The 23071-nt window shown below is 27.6% G+C and overlaps 1 protein-coding gene across 1 annotated transcript; it reads right to left on the bottom strand.

Annotated features, from left to right (window-relative positions):
• Positions 1-5125: 5125 nt before the first annotated feature.
• LOC107436553 (uncharacterized) lies at positions 5126-20109 on the bottom strand. Its single transcript, XM_087150364.1, has 6 exons — positions 19864-20109; positions 17673-17738; positions 14942-14996; positions 12756-12820; positions 7535-7684; positions 5126-5365 (listed from the first exon to the last, which is right to left on the bottom strand). Exons 1-6 carry the CDS (start codon positions 19989-19991, stop codon positions 5200-5202), a joined length of 630 nt encoding a protein of 209 aa, XP_087006490.1. The 5' UTR covers positions 19992-20109; the 3' UTR covers positions 5126-5199.
• Between the last annotated feature and the right edge of the window lie 2962 nt (positions 20110-23071).

The following is a 23071-nucleotide window of genomic DNA, read 5'->3' as shown; positions in this document are numbered from 1 at the left end:
TTTTTCCTTTAACTCCTTTATATAAGAGAATCAAAGAATAATATCAACAGCATTTAAATAAGAAAAATAAAACAAATTTTAAAATAAAAAGCAAACGGGTGTGAGGTTTAAATACTATGTAATAAAATAAAGGTGGACAATATTATTTGGAAAAAAAAATTTAGAAGTAAAAATTGTCTTCTATGGATTGTAATGAATTCAGTTTATACAGCAATTGCTAATAATTTAAATATTCCTCACTGTACTAAGAACATCATCACTTCGTTTTAAATATTTAAAAAAAAATTCAGGTAATGAATTATACGCAAGATTTACAAAATCAAAATATATGTGTAATATTTTCTGACTGAAATTTTGCACACTTTGTCTTTTTTTTAATAAAATTAAAGTAGTAAATTTAAAAAAATAAAGTATAATTTTCATAATTTTTTTACTATTCAATAATCACTTTCACATTAAATTTTTAATCTATATTTGTCTTTGTTTAACATGTTTTGGAAAAGAAAATTGCAGTCAACCAAAACGGCACAAAGAAAAAACTTTCTTAAAAAAAATAATCAAAAATTTCTAAAGATTTAAAATTTTCAACACCCTTAACTAATATTTAGACTTTTTGGAATTATAGTCTGGGTATTATTTTAAAGTTTATTGAATTTAAAAACATTAATAAAATTTCCTTTGTTGTTTACGCAATTTTTTCCCATTAAATTTTGGCTGGAAGGCAGAAGATATAATTTTGACAGTTTGAGGACAGTATTTGGCCAAAGAATGATGATTTATGCGATGAAAAAAGTTTTTTATAAGATATCAAAAACAAAATACTTTGGGAGGAGGAACTGTAGGTATTTTCCCTAAAGTAAAAGTGGATGCAGAAAACTGATCTTTATCTTGTTCTGACAACTGGTCCATGGAAGTATAAATTGGATCAGGAACATCCAAATCTTTTGAAGAAAACATAGTAATTGGAAGTTTATCAGTCTCTGGCACTTTGAATGTGAAAGATGATGCAGAAGTAGTCCGATCAGGAGCAGTTTTGAAACTGAAAGACGTAGATGTATTAGTTTAATAATGTTTTGAAGCTGAAAGATGAGGCAGACATGGAACTTAGAGTGTTCATTTCTTGTAGTTCTCTAAACACCTGTTTTATTTTTTTCAGACAGTGCATTTTTCTGTGTGTATTTTATTTTATACTAATTTTCTTTTAATTATATAATAAGTTACACTGTATAAAAATAAGAGAGAGAGAGAGAAAGAAAAAATTTAAAGTTATGGAAACAACACAAAAATATTTTTTCAAAATAATGGACCCTGGCTTCCCAATTATTGAAGGGGTCCGGACCCCTATGGTTCCGACGCCAGTGGTAGTAAGATTCTCTATTTTTTCGTCCCAATATTTGGGTCTCTAGTCCTTTGAAAAACCTTTCTCAGTTTGCTTTTTATTTTGATAAGATATTTAATATGGTATGGGAGTTTATAGTAATCATTCCTAATTTCCATTTTATAGGACGTGCCATTATAGGCGTCTTGAATATCCTTGGTTAAAATAGTGATCTCATTCTCAATATCCTTACCAGTACTAAGTTCATTTGAGTACAAACAATAATGCTTCAACAGGAGCTCAAATACTCTTTAACAGATAAAGGATGGCGTCAAAATCCGCGCAAGAACGACCAACAGCAAATGAAAAGAAACTGACCGATCCCAGCAAACCACGACGTCACCAACACAAGTTGAATGCATGAAATATCCTCTTCGACGACTAACGAAAATCGAACCTTATACAAACCTTAGGTTACTGAGGTGAAATATATTATTGTAAATTAACCCTAAAGAATGTTTACAGGGGTAGCAGCAAAGTTTTTTAAAATTTTAGGAACTTTTTTCAAAAAATTTTAGGGGTAATATATGATTTTGCTAGGATAAAAACAGATCACACGGTAGTTTATTACATAACAGAAGATTATTACAATTCATCCACACATATCATAAATAATTGCAAGCCATAAAATAAAGCTCTGAAATTTATTAAGTCAAGAATGAAATCTCTAAAGTGTAAAAATGAAATTTCAACTTTACATATTACCTATCAGGAATTAAGTGCATAATTCAGGAACAGGCAAAAGTGAGAATAAATCAAGAGAAAAAATAAATTAACACCAACTTGGATTTTTATTTAATTTTTACCTTCTTAATCAAAACTTTATTATTACCTTACTTTATTAAGAAAAACTATTGTGTGATATTATTAGATTTCAAATCAGCAATTTATATTAGAAGTTAGAGAAAAACAAATTAATCATGATCATTTTTCTAAAATATTCTTGATATGATTTGTGAGATTCTTTTACTGCCCTCAATAGTGTTGTGGTGATCTTCAACACTCCTCCATAATTTCGAATGGTATCTTTGATTAGTCTAAGCGACATAATAGTATACTCATGGTGACTCACATTAAGCATTGCTTTATTTATCGAAAAACCTCTCTCAGGATCAGAATTCCCATGTGGCAAAATTAAAAGTTTTAATTAATGTAGTTAAATTCTTATATTTTAGATTATTGCTTTTTTATTTATATTTAGCCTATAACTAATTTTTTAGGAACACCAACAAAATTTTATCAGATCTTTAGGAATTTTAGGATTTGCACATACTTTTAGGAATTTTATGAATTTTAGGGGGAATGCGACCCCCTTCATATTTTACTTCATATCATAAAGAAAAGATGAAATAAGAGATAAAAGCAGTGGTGTCTGACTGAGAGGTGTGTAAAAATAAGTAATTATTGATTTAAAATAAAAAATATTTATTATTATCAAAATCTTGCTTTAAACAGAAAAAATAATTTGATTACATTAAATCCTAGTGCTACAGGACAATTAATTATGTATTTTGGTGTTGCACATAAAACATCAAAATCAAAAGTGTATCTTGATAATTTTTTTTGTAAATCAAAATGAGAAATGTTTCTACATATTTAAGCAAGACAACCTGTTTTGTTATAGTCAACTTTAATTATTATTTTTTTTCATTTTCTATTATTAGTGTGAATTCTTTTTTTTTTTAAAAAAAACCTGTACTTAGTTACAGATCCCTTTACCAAAGTTGAAAATTTCAAATGAGTTGCCCTTCATTTAACAGCCTATGACTTGTTGAAAACTGATATTTATAAGTTAAAAATCATTATTTCTAAATCTTCAACTTTTTACCTTGGAAATGATATCTAGTTTACTTATTATTAAGTTTAAAATTTTTGTCATCTGGTTGCCCAACTTGAAACCTGTCCCTGACAGTGCAGAACAAAAAAAAAAGTTTTGTTTTCCTTCTTTCTAAGAAACAAATATGAAAAAAAAAATTTCCTTCTAAGTTGATACATCATTTAACATGTTTTCCATACCTTCCTTGGTTTTTGTCAGCTTTGTAGGGTAAAAAGGTGAAACAATTTCAAAAATATCAAAATAGAAGTTATCATGAAATCCAGAAAATCAGCATCAATGCAACAATTTTTCTATAAGCGATTGGTTGGCTTTGCTGAGAAAAATAATTCATTGGCCAAAAGCTTTCAGAAAAAGAGTGCAAGATAAAATCTCTAATTAAATTTACCTTTTGCAGAATTTAATAAAATTAAAAATACTAAAACATTTGTAAAAAGAAAGAAAGAAAAAATACCCCCAAAGCATCAGAACAAACTTTAACAATTAATAAATTCAGCCCACAGACTGAAAGGAAAAAAAAAAAAAAAAACGCTTTTATAAACAGAAGCAAATATCCCAATCCTTTCCTCCACATTTTTGCCTTTCTTAAACTACATAGTCCCATAATCTCCATTTATCAGGGTTCCCACTCAATTTCAGAAAAAAAATTCCCTGACTTTTCCAGGTAAATTTCAATGAAAATCCATACCAAATTTTATCTATACTACAAAATTTTTCATCAGAAAATGTGGATTCTTTTATGCCAAGTATTAGATTTTTTGTGTAAAATAAATATCATTATATAAATTATATAAGAAAGGAAGCATTTCAGTTTGACTAAAATGTAAAATTTTTACAATAAATAATTGTAATAGATGTTAGAATTATTTAACTCGAATCTCAATAACTGAGTATTGTTACTGACAATTTTAAGACTGGTTCTTTTCCAGGAATAGTGAAGGAATTTTCCAGGTTTTTGCAAGAAAATTGCAACTGTTCCCTGACCTGTGGGAACCCTGATTCATTTTCTAACATAAAAGAGTTTGAAATGACATACTAGTTTAGCAGAATAATAATGAAGAGAATTTTAAAGCAAAAAAAGTATTGCTGAATTGATGATATTTTAGCTTTTTTATGATAAATTTACATCTAAATAGAAGTGGATATAACAGATGGTAAAATATTTTAAATTAAGAAAAAAATTCCAGCTTTTCTTTGAAATTCCCTGATTTTTCCCAGTTTTTTCCAGTATAAAAAAATTCCCTGATAATTCCAGTTTTTCAAGGTGGGTGGCCACCCTGATAAAATAGAGGTTGAACAGAGGAACTATCTTGCATAAAAAGAGAAGAAATTCAGATAATTTTGAAGAAATGAAAGCCAATGCCATACTATTTTAAAATGTAATTATTGACTTGTAAAAAAAATATATTTAAATAATATAAATATGATTCACTACAAAATGAAGAAAATTGTATTCGCCGTTCATTGGCAAAGTGGCTGTTGTCTAAATTTTTTTGGAAAAGAAACTTTTTTGAGTTTTCATCTTGGACATCTTCAACTGTTATACTGAACTTCTCGGTTCTCGATTTTGCAGACATATTTAAATGCAGCTCAGACACATTCTGTGTAAATTCTTTTGATGACTGAATAGACATAGAACAGCCAATCGAGATCAATATTAACATTTTCAGATTGGTACAATATAATCTTTCTGAATACCCAGCCAGACAAAGATTTTTAAATGCATGTCAACACAAAATATTTTCAGAGTTAATAAATTTGTTTTGGCTCTCTTTCAAACAGTACAAAATTAAGATAATTGGGGAAATTTAAATTTGCCTGAATTTAAACTTCCAAACCTGTTACCTACAGGGAAAAAAAAATTTTAATTTGACAAAACTATTAATAATTAAGAACACATGAAATAGTAAAGGTTTATATAGATTTTGTTTTATTTACATGCTTTCATATTTAAAAGAACAGAATACAATTAATCAGAAACATATTTTTAACTTTTATCATTGGCAACTTTAATCATTTCTTTGAAATGAGAAATAATTTTAGACTCCCTCTTTTGTCTCTCCTCTCTATTGAACTTGGCAAGTGCACGTTTTTCATCAGCACTGTAAATTTGGTTTTCTTTTCTCAATCGCACAGCTTCCATACGTCGATGTCTAGGTAAAAATAAAACTTAATTTAAATATTGTAAAATTTTAAAATATTGTAGACAAAAATCCAGCACAAATAAATAGCTTAAAAAAACTAGTTCACATCATAATTTGCGTTATGTTGCGACCGTTATATTCCAAATTAACAATTGAATTTACTAAAGATAGCATGCATGCAAAAGTCATTTAAGGTAAATGATAAAATCTATTTTAGGTTATTTTACACTCTGGAGAATATTTAACTGTATATTTGCAGAAGGAAATACTTAAAAAGGAGTATTTGTGTCATTTTTTTCAATATTATGTAAATAGAATAAATAACATCTCAGTACAAAAGAGAAGCATAATAAATTAAAGTTAACCTTAATAGTTATCTGAGATTTCACTCAGATTTGATTCTTCATAAAATTAATTTGAATTATATTATTGATAATTTGAAATAAGATAAAGATTTCTTCATGTAGTAGAATCTTGATCATTTTAGTCTTTTTCATTGTAACTTCTGTTAATGAATAATTTTTCCAAAGTTATTTTAAACATGAATATAATTTTTTCCTTAATCTCAATAAAAAGCATGTGAAAGGTAAACTATGAAAATTATATTAAGTTTTAATTGAGTCTTTTTCATCCTAACTTCCGTTAATCAATATTTATTCCAAAGTTATTTTAAACATGATTACAGTTCTTTTTAATTTCAATAAAAGGTTGTCTTATTTTAACTCTTTTCTTAATTTCAATAAAAGGCTGTCTTATTTTTCTCAACATCTTCCCTGAGGCGGTGCTCAGGAGAAAGAAGAAGAAAAGAAAAAAGAAAAAAAAACACTTTTTGCTTTGCATGGCTAAATAGAATTGATCATTTTCTACAAATAACAAGCATTTTGTTAGTTGAAGAAGTCACTTGCTTTGATTTCGCTAAAAAATCTAAAAATCATAATTTTGTTGCTCCAACTTTTTTTCATTATTATTAGTAGTAGTTTAGTTTGGCCATCAAGGCTTTTAATGCTGATAAAGAGAAGTGGATGATTTTTGCAAGAAAAATCTAATATAATGTAAAGGGAATAAAAAAAGATCTTACAAAGGATTTTATAAATCAATAAAATCCAGTAACGATTTGTAATTAAACGCTCTGTACCAAAAATAGAAAAAAGGAATACTACCATTCATTAAGAGTAATAAAGCAAGTGAATTTTAAAATTATTAGACTTATTTGACTAAAACATATTATTAAATGATCATATTAAATAAATAATAGAACTATTATTTAAAAAAAAAGCACTTAATTTTCTGAGTTTATTGATGAAAATGTATTAAACTAAGATCCTACAGTACACATAAAATAACAAAGCATAGGTGAGTTGGTTTAATTATCATTAACTGCTTTAATGTACATTATACAACCCGGTGGTGGTTCTGCAGGCAGAAAGTTAATATATTTATTCTCCCATATGGTTGCGCTTATAAATAACCTTATTCCATTTTCAACCTACAAACGGTCCTGTAAGTAAAAAAGATACTGAAATTTTTTTCACTCAAACACCCGCCTATCTGGAATAAGACAGGAGAAAAATTAATCATCATACTAGAATTTTCTGATTGGAGGGCAAGGAGAATTAGCTTGGGCCAAAATTGTACAAAAAGAAGTGGGAACATTTCCTAGCAATTAAAATGTCAAAACCACCAATGACAAAAACCACCCTAGCTGAATAAAATACCATTTTCCTGATCTTACTAAATCAAATTTCGTCTCATTTTACTTTTAAAAAAAGCAAATCTGAACTTCAATGCCAAACATTACACAGTTGATTTTATAGGTTTTCAATAAAAAAACGAAAAACCAATTAGATAATTAAGCATATTCTAGAATAGATGAATGATAGATTAAATTTATAACTGGTTACTATCGAATAGTAGGCTTTCATAATGTGAGAATAAAATACCGATTTAACATAATTTTACAGAACAAATTTTTTTTTAATATTATTGATCGGTAGTCTTAAGTATTGATTTATGTAGTAAATTTTTTTTAAACTTAAGAAAAAAGCGAGATATCTGACTAAATGATATCAGCATAATTTTACATATTACTAACATTAATTAATGTATGAATACACTTTTATAAGAAGCATCATTTTATAAGAAGCATCATTAATAATAATAATTTGCAGGGAAACTTACCTGCTTCCGCTCATAACATAACCAACAGCTTCAAATTTTTTTATCTGATCACCTGTCAAACCGATTTCTCCTCTTCGGGGAATTCTTTTTCCTTCAGCAACATAAGCAGCCATAGCTGCACCTTCACCAGGTAATAAAGCTTCGCCATAACTGTAAAAATACATAATGTGTTTCAGCGTCAAATTCAGATATTTATGATGCAACACATATTAAATAGAGAAATATGTAAAAAAAAATTCATTTTGTGCTTTAATTAATATTTTAACTTTTTTCCCTTTTCTAACTTGTGAGAAATATATTTTTCCATGACCTATTCAATAGACCGATTATCATAACTAAGATTTCCCCTATTCCCTTAAACGATTTTGTGTCATTTGGATATTCATTATCTCATTATGATAAGTAAATAAAAATTAATCTGCTCTTTGTAAAATCCTGTGCCTGTTTGTCCAGCTCGCATGAGTGCCACTATTAGTTAGATATATATTTGGTCAAAAATTTACTTATTTAAATCTTGTATAAAAGCTGAAATGTAAAATGTTTTTGTACTGCAGCATTTAATAACCCAGACTCAGTTAGAGCTGATCTCAAAAATGAAGTAAAAGATGAGGACTGTGAAATATATTGTTGTTATACCAGAAGAATTGACAGTTTAGTTCAAACCACCAAATAGTCATTTTCAATTAGCTGTGAGGAATGCATGGAATTATATAATACAGTACATATTCTTGAATATGAATATATTTTGTGCCTGTAGTTTCTTTAAACAAGGGGGGAAAAGGAATAAACTGAAAAAAAATTAAAATTTTTATCATGCATAAATTTTGATTATAAAAATTTATATGATTACAGCCTTACCCTTTTTTAAAAAAATGTACTTCTTGTTGTACTTTGAAAAATGTACTATTATCTTTTTTAAAGAAAAATATGTTACAAATCATTAAAATACTTGTCTTCTTTTTTTAATCATATAAAATATAGGTAGATTGCTGAAATCACTAACTATTAATCTACCTACTATTAATGTAATGTACTATGTACGTATTTTCTTTCATTATATAAATGCAAAGAACTTAAACAATAATAGTATTTTATGGCTTAGTAGAATCTACTTAGAATCCTAATGTTAATATTGTCTTCACTTAATATCATTTTCAATATAACAATTACAGGGATTAGAGCCATCAGAAAGTAAAAAAGAGGAAATCTAACAATGAATATATATCAGGGTTCCTACTCTTTGAACAAAGTAAAAATTAAGCACTTTTAAGAACATTTTTTTGAAAACATTCAGCACTTTTTTTAAAAAATTAAGGACTTAAAACAATTAATAAAAAAATAATAATAAGCAATTTTAATATAATGTAAGCACTGATATAATTAATTGTATTAATTAACAGGGCTCGCCAAAGAAGTACCAGGCAATTTTTGTAAATCCAGGTTGGTTTTTTATAAGACATTTTCAGACTGTTAAAAGTAAACGCTATTCGGATTGTAAAAATTAATGTATGAAACTAACCTGTATTTCATTTTTAATGATTTCATTGAAATTGAATTAGATTTGCAATTTTTTCATGCACATTAAAAAAAAAAGAGTAAATAACGAAATTTGGCAAAAACATTGAAAAATTTATTATAAGTTTTTATATCATCTCGCTACTAGACCAGAAAATATGTTATATTTACTTTAATGATGAACTTTAACATAATTATTTCCAGCCAAACCTGTTATTAGGAATTAACTTTACATAATGTTACTAACCATTCTGGCGAAAAACATTAACTAATTTGAAAACAACCAAAAATTGAACAAATTTTAAAAACAGTATATTAAGTTGCAATGTTAATTGAATAAAATTATTATTAAAATTTACGGATCTTTTAGTTGAGTAGATTTATATGTTATGTAATAAGAATCTGCTTATCCTTAAGAAATAAAAATAATAGCGTAAAAATCTAAAACGTTCAAAAAAATTTTACATTGCAACAAAACAAATTATTAATAGTTACCAAATATTGAACTTTCGTGTTTGATGCAAATCATGCTTTTTTATTTAGTACTTATAGAAAAATATTTTGAAGCATTTTCGAAAAGAAAAAAAAACTTTAGGTTTTCATCAAAAACTCAATAAACCCCAGGTTTTCGATGAAAAACCTATGTGGGCTGGGATTTTTAAAACCCTGCTTCTTACAGATCTGTTTAATTTTTAGTATAATCATGAATTTAAGCAGATGTGTTACAAGTAGAACTGAATTTCTTGAATTCTGTCAATTTTGAAGGTTAGTGTGTGTCTTATAGTTAGGTACCTTAAAACTGCCCCCCCTCCCCAAAAAAGCACTATCTCTTCCATGTGCAGTATCCCCCTTGTCCACACTATTCTTTTCTTTTAGAATGCTTCATTCTCCTTATAGAGTATCATTCAAGGCAAAAGACAGAATATATTAATGAAAGAATCAATATATTAATGACTAGACATGCTTTCTTCCCCTTACCTTTAGCCCCACAACATTAATTCTTGTCTCTCTAAAATGCTTTATCCTCAAGGCATGGTCTAATTTTAAGTGATAAAAGCACTACATTTTGTTTTAAAAAATTGAACTGAAAAATTGTTCCAATCAACTATAGTGATGCTAAAAGATTAAGGACTTTTAAAAACCTTGTATCAAAATTAAGTACTTTTAAGGGCCCTTATTTTCCAAATAAATAGCAGTTTTTAAGGACCATGGGAACCCTGTACATACATATTAAAATTGTGAAAATATGAATTATATGCACAATATTAAAATTGTGTGATTAAGTATTGCAATATTTGATTTCAAATTAAGAGAATATGAATCCCGATGTGGTTTTTTAATCATGTAAATATGAAACTCTATATATAATTTTAAAAATGCGAAAATATAAATCATACAGCACATTTTTTAAATCGCATGAATACGAATCTCAATGTCTAATTTTATAAATCACGTATAAATACGAAAATCAATGTTTAATATTACAACCGCGGTTTTAAAAATGAGTAAATACAAACAGCGAGATGGGATTTTTAAATCTTGTAAATAAGAATCGCAACACACAACTTTTATATCAGGTAAATACGAAATCAATGTTTGATAATAAAATCGAGATTTTAAAAATGTGCAAATACAATTGCATGTGTAAATCTTGTAAATAAGAATACCAATGTACGATAGTTAAACCGGGTGAATAAGAATCGCAATGTGCAACTGACAAATCAGATAAATACGAAAATCGATGTTTGATATTAAAATCGGGTGAATAAGAATCGAGACATTAGCAGATTCTGGACTTGGGATTTCTGAAAGGCTTGTTTGTATTGTTTTTTTGTAGCAATAATAAATAAAAATTTACAAGATTAATTGAATGAGCAAATAAATATTTTCTCCACAAATTCACCTCTTTTTTTATTATTATTATTTCGTTTGCTTTCGGGATAGCTAACGGGAAGCAGCAACTTCTGAAGTACAAAAATACGAACTATCTGGCGGGCGGGTAAAAATACGGAAAATCTTATTTTTAGCTATTTACGGAGAAAATAGCTAAAATAAGTAAAAAATGAGGAAGGGTAAGCAGTTACAAAGTAGTTTGAATTTACTGCTCACCTTTGAAAATCGGAAATAGATAAAATTATTTTATCTGAACAACTGAATTTCCAGAAAAAACGGATTTAAAAAAAAAAAAAAAAAAAAAACTAAGCTGTAAGAGAATTGGAGTTTTTGATAAAAAGGCTGAAATTCGAGAGAAAAAAGCGGAAAAATCTTATCCCTGCAATTAATTAAATCAGCAAAGTTCTTAGAATTAGCTGGTACTTCATACATGGAGGCTAGATTAGATTTTATATGAAAATAAGTGGATAAATCAAATCAAATGATGAAATAATTTTTCTACCATTTTAAATGTTTGGGAAAAATCTCCTGCTAAAATCTAGAAGGTTGCAAGTATCAATATCAATTTTGATGCAAGTAATGATAAATTGAAAGCATGAAAATTTATATAATCTTTATAAGAAATTCTACACAACTAATCAATTTTTTCCCAGAAACTATTGGAACTTAAAATTACTATTAAAAAAAATTTTTCTTGTAACTATTTTATTTTATAACCGTCATTAAACAGACAACCAAATTTTTCAGGTTTACGACTACAAATGTTCAACTCCGTAGCCTTGTAATTTATTTTGAACCTAATCCAGAAGATAAAGGAACTCCTGGATAAAGTATTGGGAGAAATTTGCCATTGAGGAGGATTTATTGATGGAATGAACCTGCACTTGTATTACATGGAGAGGAAAATCTCTTAGGGCTATCCTGATGGCAAGGGGACTCTTACCCATGATCCGTCTACCAATAACGATATCTTATATCAGCACTGTTTTCGGTTAAAGCTGGATGCAGAATTCGTACCCCGTAAAGCAGAATTTTTTCAAGCTTTCGGCGACAATTCTCTAATACTAATACCTTTCTGAGGGACATTTTTAATTGTAGAAAATATATATGTTACTAGTTTAAAGTAACAGAAGCGCAAAGAAAGAAGTGTTTACAAAAAAAAGCTTTTATGTATAGAACAGTATATATGTTTTAATTATAAATGTAACATTTTTTTAAAATCTAAACATAAAAGGATACTTATTCTAATATTATAAGCAATATTCTCCTGCTCTAAAAATACTTGTATAGTCAACCTTTTCTAAATTTCTGCATTTTGGAAATTACTTTTTATAATGTTAAAGCGGAAAAAAGTTGTGCAGAAAAAAAAATTCAAAAAATTCTGCAGATAAAAAAACCCAAACTTCCTTCCCAAATAAAGACTTTCTGAAGGAACTATGTAATGTTCGACGACAATGTTGCCACGATTCTACCATGGGGTATCGACCAGATATGGCTTGGATTAGACTGCTTCACCTCATTGGAAGGTGAACACGCTATCCCCTGACGAATCATGGCTCTTATAATTATTTAGTAAAATTGGTTGAATACATCTGTACCTGACCATTTTTGCTAACTAAAGAAAAATTTATATAAATTCATTTTTGCAACTCATTCTTCTTCAGATTAATAAAAATTAAGATTTGAATTAAAACTCTTTAAATTTTTGTTAGTCAAATAAAAGTTAAAATATTTTATGCACAGAATTAGACAGAAATTTGTTAACAGTCTCAAAAAGCAATTCGTAATGTCTTAAATATAGCATAGTACTTACTCTTCAGCAGATAGCCGAATCTCCTTTTCTTTTTTTCGTTGACATTTTTTTTTCTTATGCTTTTTTTTCTTATACTCTTCAGCAGATAGCCGAATCTCCTTTTCTTTTTCTCGTTGACACTTTTTTTCTTACCTAAACTATAAACATAAACTTTACTCAAAGTAATATTTATGAAATAAACAAAGATTGTGCAGTCACATATTTGTAAAATTCTCTTATAATTGTACTTCCGATTAAGCAAATAAGATTAACGGGAATAATTTTGCTGTCTTGAAAAAAAAAGACATTTTTTTTTGGAACAATATCCCATACCAGGCTGCTTTAGCGATTTTGGATTTTAAAACCATTTGAATATAAATCACGATATTGAAACCACATAAATGAAAAATCGATATTGGATTTCAAAAATGTAAAAATACAAATCATGAAGCGTAACTTTCAGAATGCATAAATACGAATAACGGTGCACAATTTCTCATTGGTGTGAATATGAATCAAAAACCCTAATTTTTAAATCACATGTAAATACGAAAATAGATGTTGGATACTACAACCGCAAAAACGAATCATGATATTGGATAAACTCGTGTGAATACGAATCATTACAAAGAATTTTAAAAACGCCTCAATACAAATCGTGATATTGGATTTTTAAATTTTGTAAAAAAGAATTGCAATGAACAATATTGAAATTGTGTGAATACGAATCGCATCGTGCAACTTTTAAACCAGGTAAATATGATATTCGATGTTTGATATTAAAATGCAGCGACCTCTAGATTACGAAAATACAAGCTATCTACGGACTGGTCAAAATAAGGAAAGTCTTATTTAATGCTCGTAAAAGCTAAAATAAGTAGATATGCCGAAGGTTTGGGAGCTATGTAGTTTGAATTTTTTATATATCTTCCAATATATTATAACTATATATCACATCAGAAATAAATATAGTAATTAATTTATTTCAATGACTAAATTTTCAGAAAAAGCTGAATATTTATTTTAGAAAAAAAAAAACTTTTCAGGAATCGGGGTTTTTTGATAATAGGACTGAATCCCGCTAAAAAATTTGTATAGAATTGCGTATAGTATAGAATTTATCAGTATAGCGTATCAGTACAGAATTTATAGTATAGAATTGCAATGAACAATATTGAAATTGCGTGAATAAGAATCGCATCACGCAACTTTTAAACCAGGTAAATGTGATATTCGATGTTTGATATTAAAATGCAGCGACCTCTAGATTACGAAAATACAAGCTATCTACGGATTGGTCAAAATAAGGAAAGTCTTATTTAATGCTCGTAAAAGCTAAAATAAGTAGATATGCCGAAGGTTTGGGAGCTATGTAGTTTGAATTTTTTATATATCTTCCGATATATTATATCTATATATCAAATCAGAAATAAATATAGTAATTAATTTAATTCAATGACTAAATTTTCAGAAAAAGCTGAATATTTATTTAAAAAAAAAAACTTTTCAGGAATCGGGGTTTTTTGATAATAGGACTGAATCCCGCTAAAAAATCTCATCACTGAACAGGGCTCAATAATCTTGAACTAAAAACTAAGTGAATATACTGCTTAATATTTTCGTACAAAAGTAATTTAGTAGGGGGTCTCTCCATTCACCATTTAAAAACTCCGTGAAATGGTTAGTGTAGAATTTTTTAGAATCAATCATTTTGAAAATCAGATGGAAAAGAAAAATCAATAACTGTGAAGCTACAAAACTCCACCTTACAAGATTTGTTACTGCATTTATGGAAAATAATAAATAAGACATATGGCCACTGAATTCATCACCATAAAAAATTTTTAAATATTATATTCTTAATTGAATTTCTTTTTCATGAAATGATTAAATTCTTAAATAGTTGGAAACAATGAATTCTGAGGATAAGTCAAGATGTCCTAGTCTATATGTTTCAGTTGTTTTTAAGTTTGAAATTAGCTATTATAATTTAAATAAAAAGATGTTATATAGAATCTTTTGATTTAGAAAATTATTATAAAATAGGCATTTGTATGTAAAGAGTGAGATGTTGTAAACAAACATCAAAATTGGAAATATCAGGACAAAAAGCTAAAAATCAGAACATTATATATGAAATATCAGGAAGACTCTTACAATACTAAAAAGTTACATTACATTCTTTTTTTAAACTGTTCACTATATAACTTACTTTTATTTTTCTTCCTTTTTACTTCATCATCACTATCATATTCATCAGAACTAAAATGAAAATTAAATATGAAGTAAAAAAAATTTTATTTCTTAGCAAAACTGTATCTAAGATATTACTATTAAAAAAAATTAAAACCAATTCAGTTTAAATAGAAATTTTAGTTGACCTTTAGTGACCCCAACCCCCTGCTATCCTTAGCACAATGACCTGCACACAATGAGAGGAAGGGTTGGGAATGACAGCAGAACATATGGAAAATTAAACTAATTGTTCTTTTGATCACTAGTTGTAGACAGATGATTTTAATTTTTTCTTTGTTTTGTTTCTAAAATTTGATTTATTAGGAAACTGTTCTTTTAGCTGGGTTCCTTGTAGCTTCATAAAAAAGGTGAGATGATAAATTCTGATTGTTTGTCATTAAAAAGTCAAAATCTTTTCTAACCAAAATAGTTAAACGTAGAAAAAAAAATCGTTCTACTTCGTAAGAGAACTCGTTAAAAAAAGAAAGAAATTAAGATTGCACTTAATTCACAAAGGAAACATTTGAAATAAGACAAATCTTTTGTCTCCAAATCGTAAGCTTCAATTATTTGAAATCTATATATCAGTGATAAATAAGTTCATAGATAATGAAAAATAAGCATCGAAAAAGTTTATTTTTGATCTTTAAATGATGTAGAAAATGCTGAAGTAAATGCTACGAACTTTTTTTTTTTTTTTTTACTGAAATTGATTAAAAGATGCAAAATATAAAATAAAAAGAATACTTACTTTCAAGAAAAAATAATTAATGAATTTCAATGGGGAATGAATTTAGTTTCTGAGACAGAAGCAAATGCTCCAATTGAAATATACTAATAGATCAAAGTCTTGTTCCATTTTATTTTTGGTATTTTCTATAAAGTCAGTAGTGGGATATGTTTTGAAGAATATCATTTTTTTTCTTTCTATTTTTAGATTTTTACCCTGCCAAATTTAATCTTCTTTTTTCTTTTGAATTTAATCTTTCTTTTCTGTTGCAATTTGAGAGCAATTTTTCAGTCAATCAGCAGTTGGGCGTCAATTTAAAACTCCTGTGATTTCCTTTTCTTAGACGCATTTATTTAATGCAGAAGCATAGTTTTTTTCTTCTTTTTTGTTATTTAATTTCTACATCTTATATGCTGAATGTATTGGTTTGCAAAAGGAGCAGAAATTCTTAATCAACGTTGAAAAATAAATAAAAAGGAAATACAACTAAAAGCGTCTACTGAAATCGGATCGATGCATAGAACAAAAAGTTTTATTTTCTAGTTTTGTGACAGTTTGAAAATAAAATATTTATAAAGAAAATATAGATGAGAAGAAGAGAGTTAAAAATAAAGCAAGTTTAATTATTCTTAAGTTACAAATCGGAATTTGTAACACCATTTGTAGACGACGTCACGCGGTTTTTCGTCAATTGAAAACTTCTTTATTCAAACTATGCTTTAATGAGAGAAAAAATAAGAAAGAAAAACGTTTTCAAAGCAAACATTACGAAATAGGCTTGTAATTTCGGAAAATGTTCGGTAAATATCTGTTGCTGAATAAATCCACCGTGATCTTAAAATAATCTTGTATGGCTTGGGATAAATGAATTCATCATATAGACTGCATTGGCACACAGTCCGCACATCGTGACAGAAAAACTTTTAAATACATATCGGTTGCGGCTTATCTAACGGAAATTACCGTACATTAAAAAATATAGATATATTTTTACTCATTTATTTCAAAAATAATTTGTGGCCCAAAACTAACTTTCTAACATACAATATTGATATAAACTGTAGCATTATTCATTATAGAACCAATGTTTTAACTGCAGGGCGAGAATGTGACAATCTCACATATTTTTTCTTTTCTCGCACTAAAAAACGATCAACGCGATAAGTTTGCGAACTATGCGTGAATCTCGAATTTTGGATAAAATTTTTTATTCTGCCATTTTGAAAAAAAAAAAAAAAACACATCAAAACAGCTACGACAAATGTTGAGAAAAAAATTAGTTCTTTATAATAAGTTGTTTAAAGATAGCTCTATATTTAGCTGTTAATGAATTACCAAACTCCCTCACCGACAATTTACAGCAATTTGTTAAAGTTGAAGTCTGTGAAAACTATGCTAGAAGACCTAATAAAAAGTATGAACATGGAAATAACTTCAACGAACTTCTCTATTCCGTAACAGAGATAATTGAAAAGCCTATGCTGGCAGAAGTAGAGGAGAGGAAAGTGTGTGCACAATGCTGCAAATTAAATTAGTGATTCCGAATAGTTCAGCATCTGTTGCAAGGTCATTTAGCACCCAAATCTGTATTAAAACAAAATATTGTAACAGATTGACTGGTGAGCATTTGAGCAATCTAATGAGAATAGCTGATGGAAAAGCAGATATAGAACATTTTCCACATGATGATGCATCAAAAATATTCAATGGTTTAGTAATTAGAAGATGTTAAAAAAATGTATTATAATTAAAGAAATAATTTTTCCAAGTCTATTCGTGTTTTTTTAATTTTTAGAAATCTCACTTAACTTTTTGAAATCTCACCACTCTCCCATTTTTTTTCTGTAATAAAATCACTAGAACATAAAGCAACAATATAAAATATGTAAAGTATTTATCACAACATTTTTACATCAAATTCATGTAAAAATGATATGTTAAATGCTTCTGAACCACTATAAATATAAACTTACTCAGATATTCTTTCTGGAGAAGTACCCCAACTTAATTTTCCAATTTCTTCTCTTTCCATTCGTCTCCTGAGAAAAACAATAGCTTATTGTAATACTTCAATAAAAAATATGCAATAATAAATGTATATCAAATTCAAACATACTGAAATAATTTATTACACTGAATAAATTCAGAAATTAATATTTTCTTCAACATCTTCATCTTTATGCCTGTAACAATCTATTTTTACTAAATTTATAATTCCTAATATACTTTTAAAATTACTCGTAATTTGTGAATATAAAATAAACGTTAAGTCACGTTCTTTCAACCAGGGTCCTGCTTTTGTGAATTTGTGCAAATAGGGTCCTGTTATTACAAAAAACTTTTTCAAGGAGTTTTTAAATTGCAAAGACATACAAGATTATGCTCAACACTTTAAAATTATAATTTTCAAAAAATTAAATTTTCAAAAATAAACACCAATTGCTGCTACTAAATTAGAGATGCAAGATACAAATATTTGGTATTTAGCCTATACTGCTAAACGCAGAATATTCATTTCGGACGAATTAAGGAAGAAATGCCTGAGACGAAGACAAAACTTAGATCATTTACATTTGCCTTTCTTCCCCCCCCCCCTCCTTGGAATGATTTATTCGATTAACAAAACTATAATAAACATAAACAAATTAGTGAAGGGTCAGATTAAAAGATAAATTATTTTGTGAAGGGTCCATTTTTATGAAAAGATATTTTGTGAAGGGTCCGTTAACGCAGTGTTCCCCAACTGTGGAACAAATGGCAAAGGGCCGCCCATTTCATTGAAACTGAATTTAAATTCCTAGGTTTATACCCCAAATTAAAAATATCTGTGTTCCATTAAAATTTCATTTATTTAAAAAAAAGGGCCCCCGAAGGGGCTTACGTTCTAGTACGTAAAAATTTTAAATCACTTTATATTTATTTTTTTGGTGTAACTGCATTTTACTTTGAAGGCATGTTTAAATACAATTATATTAAAATTAATAATTCAAAATGATCTAAAATATAAACATTAACCCCCCCTCCCCCCAGAGAGACGCTGTAAAATTATCAAACGTTGACAGGTCCGTGGTGATAAAAAGGTAGAGGAATACTGCGTTAATGGACCCAAATTTCTACTAAACAGACCCCTGATATGTAAATATTATATGGGTCATTCTCACAAAAACAGTCATTTTAATATCCTTTCCCAGTATACTTTATGTACACTGGGGAGGGATAAATAGTATACCTGGAGAAGACTTTAGTATACTTTATGCTGTTCTTAAGACATTCGAAAATCTTTTTTTCAAGGAAAGTGTCTTTCAGAATGCAGATTAACAAAAAATAAAATATATTAATTTTTAGTTATTACAATATACCATTGTCATTCCCTCACTAGTCCACACTGTTGACTTAAAAAAGGGGAAAATTGTTTTTAAAAAAATAGTAAATAAGTTAACTAATTATTATTTTTAATTTTAGAATAGGTATTGAAATACATAATTCAAAAAATCAGTTTTAAATTTAATTTCTGATAAAAAATATTACCACAGCACTATTTTAAACTTAGTCTCCAGTGTGTTGTATCATTCCCTAACAACAATATATTTACAACCCACAATGACAACATAATGAAAATATTTTAATAAAAATTGTTTACAACTGACATCATAGAACAACACTTGCAGTATGTTTTCATACTTAACTTACTAAAGCTTTGATGTGTAACAAATTTGAATGTAAAAAAAATATAATGTAACTAAAAAAGTGGATAATTATAAGTTGCTATATTGATTTCAGAATACAATTTGGCCTAACTGTTATTTTGAGATTTTATTAAATTTTTCATTTCCTCACTAACTTATGTATAAAAATAAGGAAATAATGCTAAAGTGATTGAATCATTTTAGAGCATTGATAATTCAAAAAGATGTGTATATTGCTTAATTTTCATGGCTAGCTTGGATTATAAATAAAAAAATTTGAAATTTTCGTTTGTTCCAAGACATTGTAGACCCCAGCTAAACTGTCCCCTTACCCCTGGGGGTACGTGTACCACACTTTGGGAAACACTGCCCTAAACCAATAAGAGCTGCATTTTAAATGTGAGAATATTTCAGCAAATACTGAAGAATTATTTGATATAAAAATTATCATCTAAATAATTAATAAATGAAATCTTACCTATCCATGAAGTTATCCTGATGTGTGCGATTTTTTCTTTGTTGATCGAAATTTTTGTTAGTTCCCTCGTATCTACCTTGTTGTTTCGGTACATTATTATTAAATTTTCCGACATCAGACGGTGTCATGGTTTCCTTTAAATTAATTTGGTATTTTTATACCTTCCCTCATGGAAGTGGACAGGATTGTTGCTCAAATTTCTTTGTTTCTTTGTGCTTATCTTTGCCTCTTTGTGCTTATAGCTCGCTTATGACATGCTTGAATGATTTGATGCAAATGAAGTTCGGCTGTTGCTTGGCTGCCCGCCTTTTTAATACATAGGGGTATTTGATTAGTAGATTACATCATTGTTTTTATATTAATTGCTTAATCGTTTTGTCAGGTTTACTTGTTGTTGTAGTTCATTTACGTCACACTAGAGCTACACAATGGGATATTGGCGACGGTCTGGGAAACATCCCTGAGGATGATCCGAAGACATGCCATCACAATTTTGATCCTCTGCAGAGGAGATGGCACCCCCGCTTCAGTAGCCCGACGACCTGCAAGCGAAGTCGAGCACTTTACGGTAGAACAGTTTAACGAGGACCAACACCGCACGCGTATTGACAAAACATACCGTAGATTGTAAACGTGGCGATTGCAGGTGGAGTTGGCGATGGTTTACGCGTAAATGTGGTGGGAGAACGAAATTACATTAACCTAAGCAGTGTAATTCGATATTTTCTTCTTCTCCTCGACTAGCCATTATGAATAAAAATAACTCATTAATTCCTTTTAGCAGAGAAAATAAAAAAGAATATAACACCTTTTTATTGTCAGGATCACTTTACAAATACACTGTATTCATATTTTATCAAGCGCTATAATTTATATTTTATAAAACGATCTAGTTTTTTGATAAAACAGATTCAATTTTTTAATTTTTTTTACAAGAATTGTGTTTGCGAAGAAATAAAAATAATTTATTAATGAACCAATCACAAAAAATAACGTAACATTTTAATACTATGTTTTATTGAGACGCTATTTTGAAGAATTAATTCTATTTAACTTTTATTGTAAGAAAACATAACCTGTTTTATTTTAGTGATATTTTCTATGAAATCAATATTCTCTATAAAAGAATAATGTAAGCTTTTTTATAAAGATTATTTTTTTAGAAATTAACAAAGACATATTATTTACTAGAAAAAAAATAGAGTATTCAAAAATGTTATCACGCTTTAAAGTAATAGTTTCTTGTAAACGAATAATCAATATTTTTAAAATAAAGTTTGAAAGCGTTTGTTTCATTACTAGAAGCATTCATTATAAAAAAAATATATATTAAATTACTTTTTTGCATAATTTTATGAAATAACTTTTTTTTGGATTGAGATGAGATTTTAAACTTCGTGAAAAATTGATTCAATTCCTTAATATATATAAAAGTCGGTAAATACTTCATTCATTATGGAGGTCATAGATAACTTGATACCTTTTCAATATAAGAATAATAAATGCAATTAATAGAAAATGCACAATTTTAAAAATATACTTTATTTACACGCATTGCGTACAGGTTATAATGCAACTATCATACGTAACATAAATTTATAGATTCCTAAATACTGTTATATGAGTTTGGTAATTAAAAATATAATTAAAAAATAACATAATTAAAAAAAATTTCAACCTTCAATTAAAAACTTCCTGTTGTCATATATTAATAATAATTATAATTTTTAGCAAATTTTTTGGGCACAAATTCTTAATTCTCGAACTTAATACTATCCTTCATATGAAAATATCAGAAAATTTATAAAAGAAAAACTATATTTTAAAATTGAGACATTGGCGACAACAGAGGTTAGATGTATGTGCTGAGTTTAAATAAATTACATGTTATAAAACTCACATTTAAGATTTAGATCAATTTATTATCAGGTCATAAGAGTGTTTTTTAATAAATAAATGTAGTGATTGTTTGATTTACAATTGTAAGGTCCTGGGTGTTTAATGTTAAGTTATACATTTCTTTAGAAATAATATTTGAAATATGCAAAGCAGGGCGGCATTCATTTCAACTTAAAAATCATCAACTTAACTTTCAATAACTATAGATAAATAAAAAACAAAAGTTTGATAAAAACTTTAAAAGAAATACTTTTAGAAAAATTCTTTCTAAATAATATTTAATGCCTTAATTCTAATGCCCTAATTAATTCTAATGCCCTTACTTCAACCTCCTTCGAGTTATGCTTACTTTATAAATTTAATCTCAACTTTATTTTTCTTTTCACTTTTAAACTGTAAAAGATTTTTTCTCCATTTGTAAATTATGAAAAAAGTTATTAATCTGATTGCGTAAACAGTTAATTTATTAAAATTGAACATTCTCAATTAATTCCTTTTAATAGTCATTTATATTATTAATAATAATTATTTGCACAAAATTATAATGGAGGAAAGTTTGATTAGAAATTTAAAAGTTCTTGCTTAATTAGGGAATTTCTATCGACAAATTCAAGTAATTTTTTTTCCGGAACAAAATGCATTTTTATTTAAAATGGAACGGTACTGACTTAACATTTATACGATAAAACACTCTCTAATCGCTAACACCGATGACAGGAAAAAAAATTTCTTTTTTTTTCTTTTCTTTTCCACAAAAAGTTTAGAACTTAAAATGTTGTTCTTTCATTATAAAGCAATAGCATAATATTCTCGTATCATGTAAAACTTGATAACGAAGTTACTTATCTACCGTTTTACAGTTATAAAATGAAATGATTATTGAATTCTACTTGCATTTTAAAATGTCAATGTATCCATCGTTCAATAAATTTTACGATTATTTTAATAAAACTGTGTATAATGAACATTTCAACTAAAAAAATTAGTACAAAATAGCTGCTAATAATTCTCTTTAACATTCATAAATATTATACATTTATAAATTTCAGCTTTTCGCATTATTGCTAAATAACCTCTACGTCGAAAAATATTTAAGGAATTCCATAACAACTGAAAATTAAATAAAATTTTAAAAAAATTGTAAATGGTTATCGAGCAGAACCATTAAGTTTAATTAATGAATATAGAATTAGTAACAAAGTCACTGCTTAACAATAATTTTTTTTTTAATCTTTTAAGTAAACAAACTTTATTGTAATAATCATTTCATTATTAAGGATTAGAGGTTATTCTGAAATTATTAATTTTA

Source organism: Parasteatoda tepidariorum, chromosome 8 (genome assembly GCF_982258835.1).
Source record: "Parasteatoda tepidariorum strain Cologne lab strain chromosome 8, Ptep-v5.0, whole genome shotgun sequence".
NCBI classification, from domain to species: Eukaryota; Metazoa; Arthropoda; class Arachnida; order Araneae; family Theridiidae; genus Parasteatoda; species Parasteatoda tepidariorum.
Note: the sequence above shows the minus strand (reverse complement) of the source record. Positions and strands in the feature narration are given on the sequence as shown.

Coding starts and splice junctions, on each gene's coding strand:
- LOC107436553 (XM_087150364.1), bottom strand. CDS start 19,991: ATGACACCGTCTGATGTCGGAAAATTTAATAATAATGTACCGAAACAA. Junction 14,997..17,672: donor TCTCCAGAAAGAATATCTGA/GTAAGTTTATAT, acceptor TTTTCATTTTAG/TTCTGATGAATATGATAGTG. Junction 12,821..14,941: donor GGAAGAAAAATAAAAGTAAG/TTATATAGTGAA, acceptor GAGTATAAGAAA/AAAAAGCATAAGAAAAAAAA.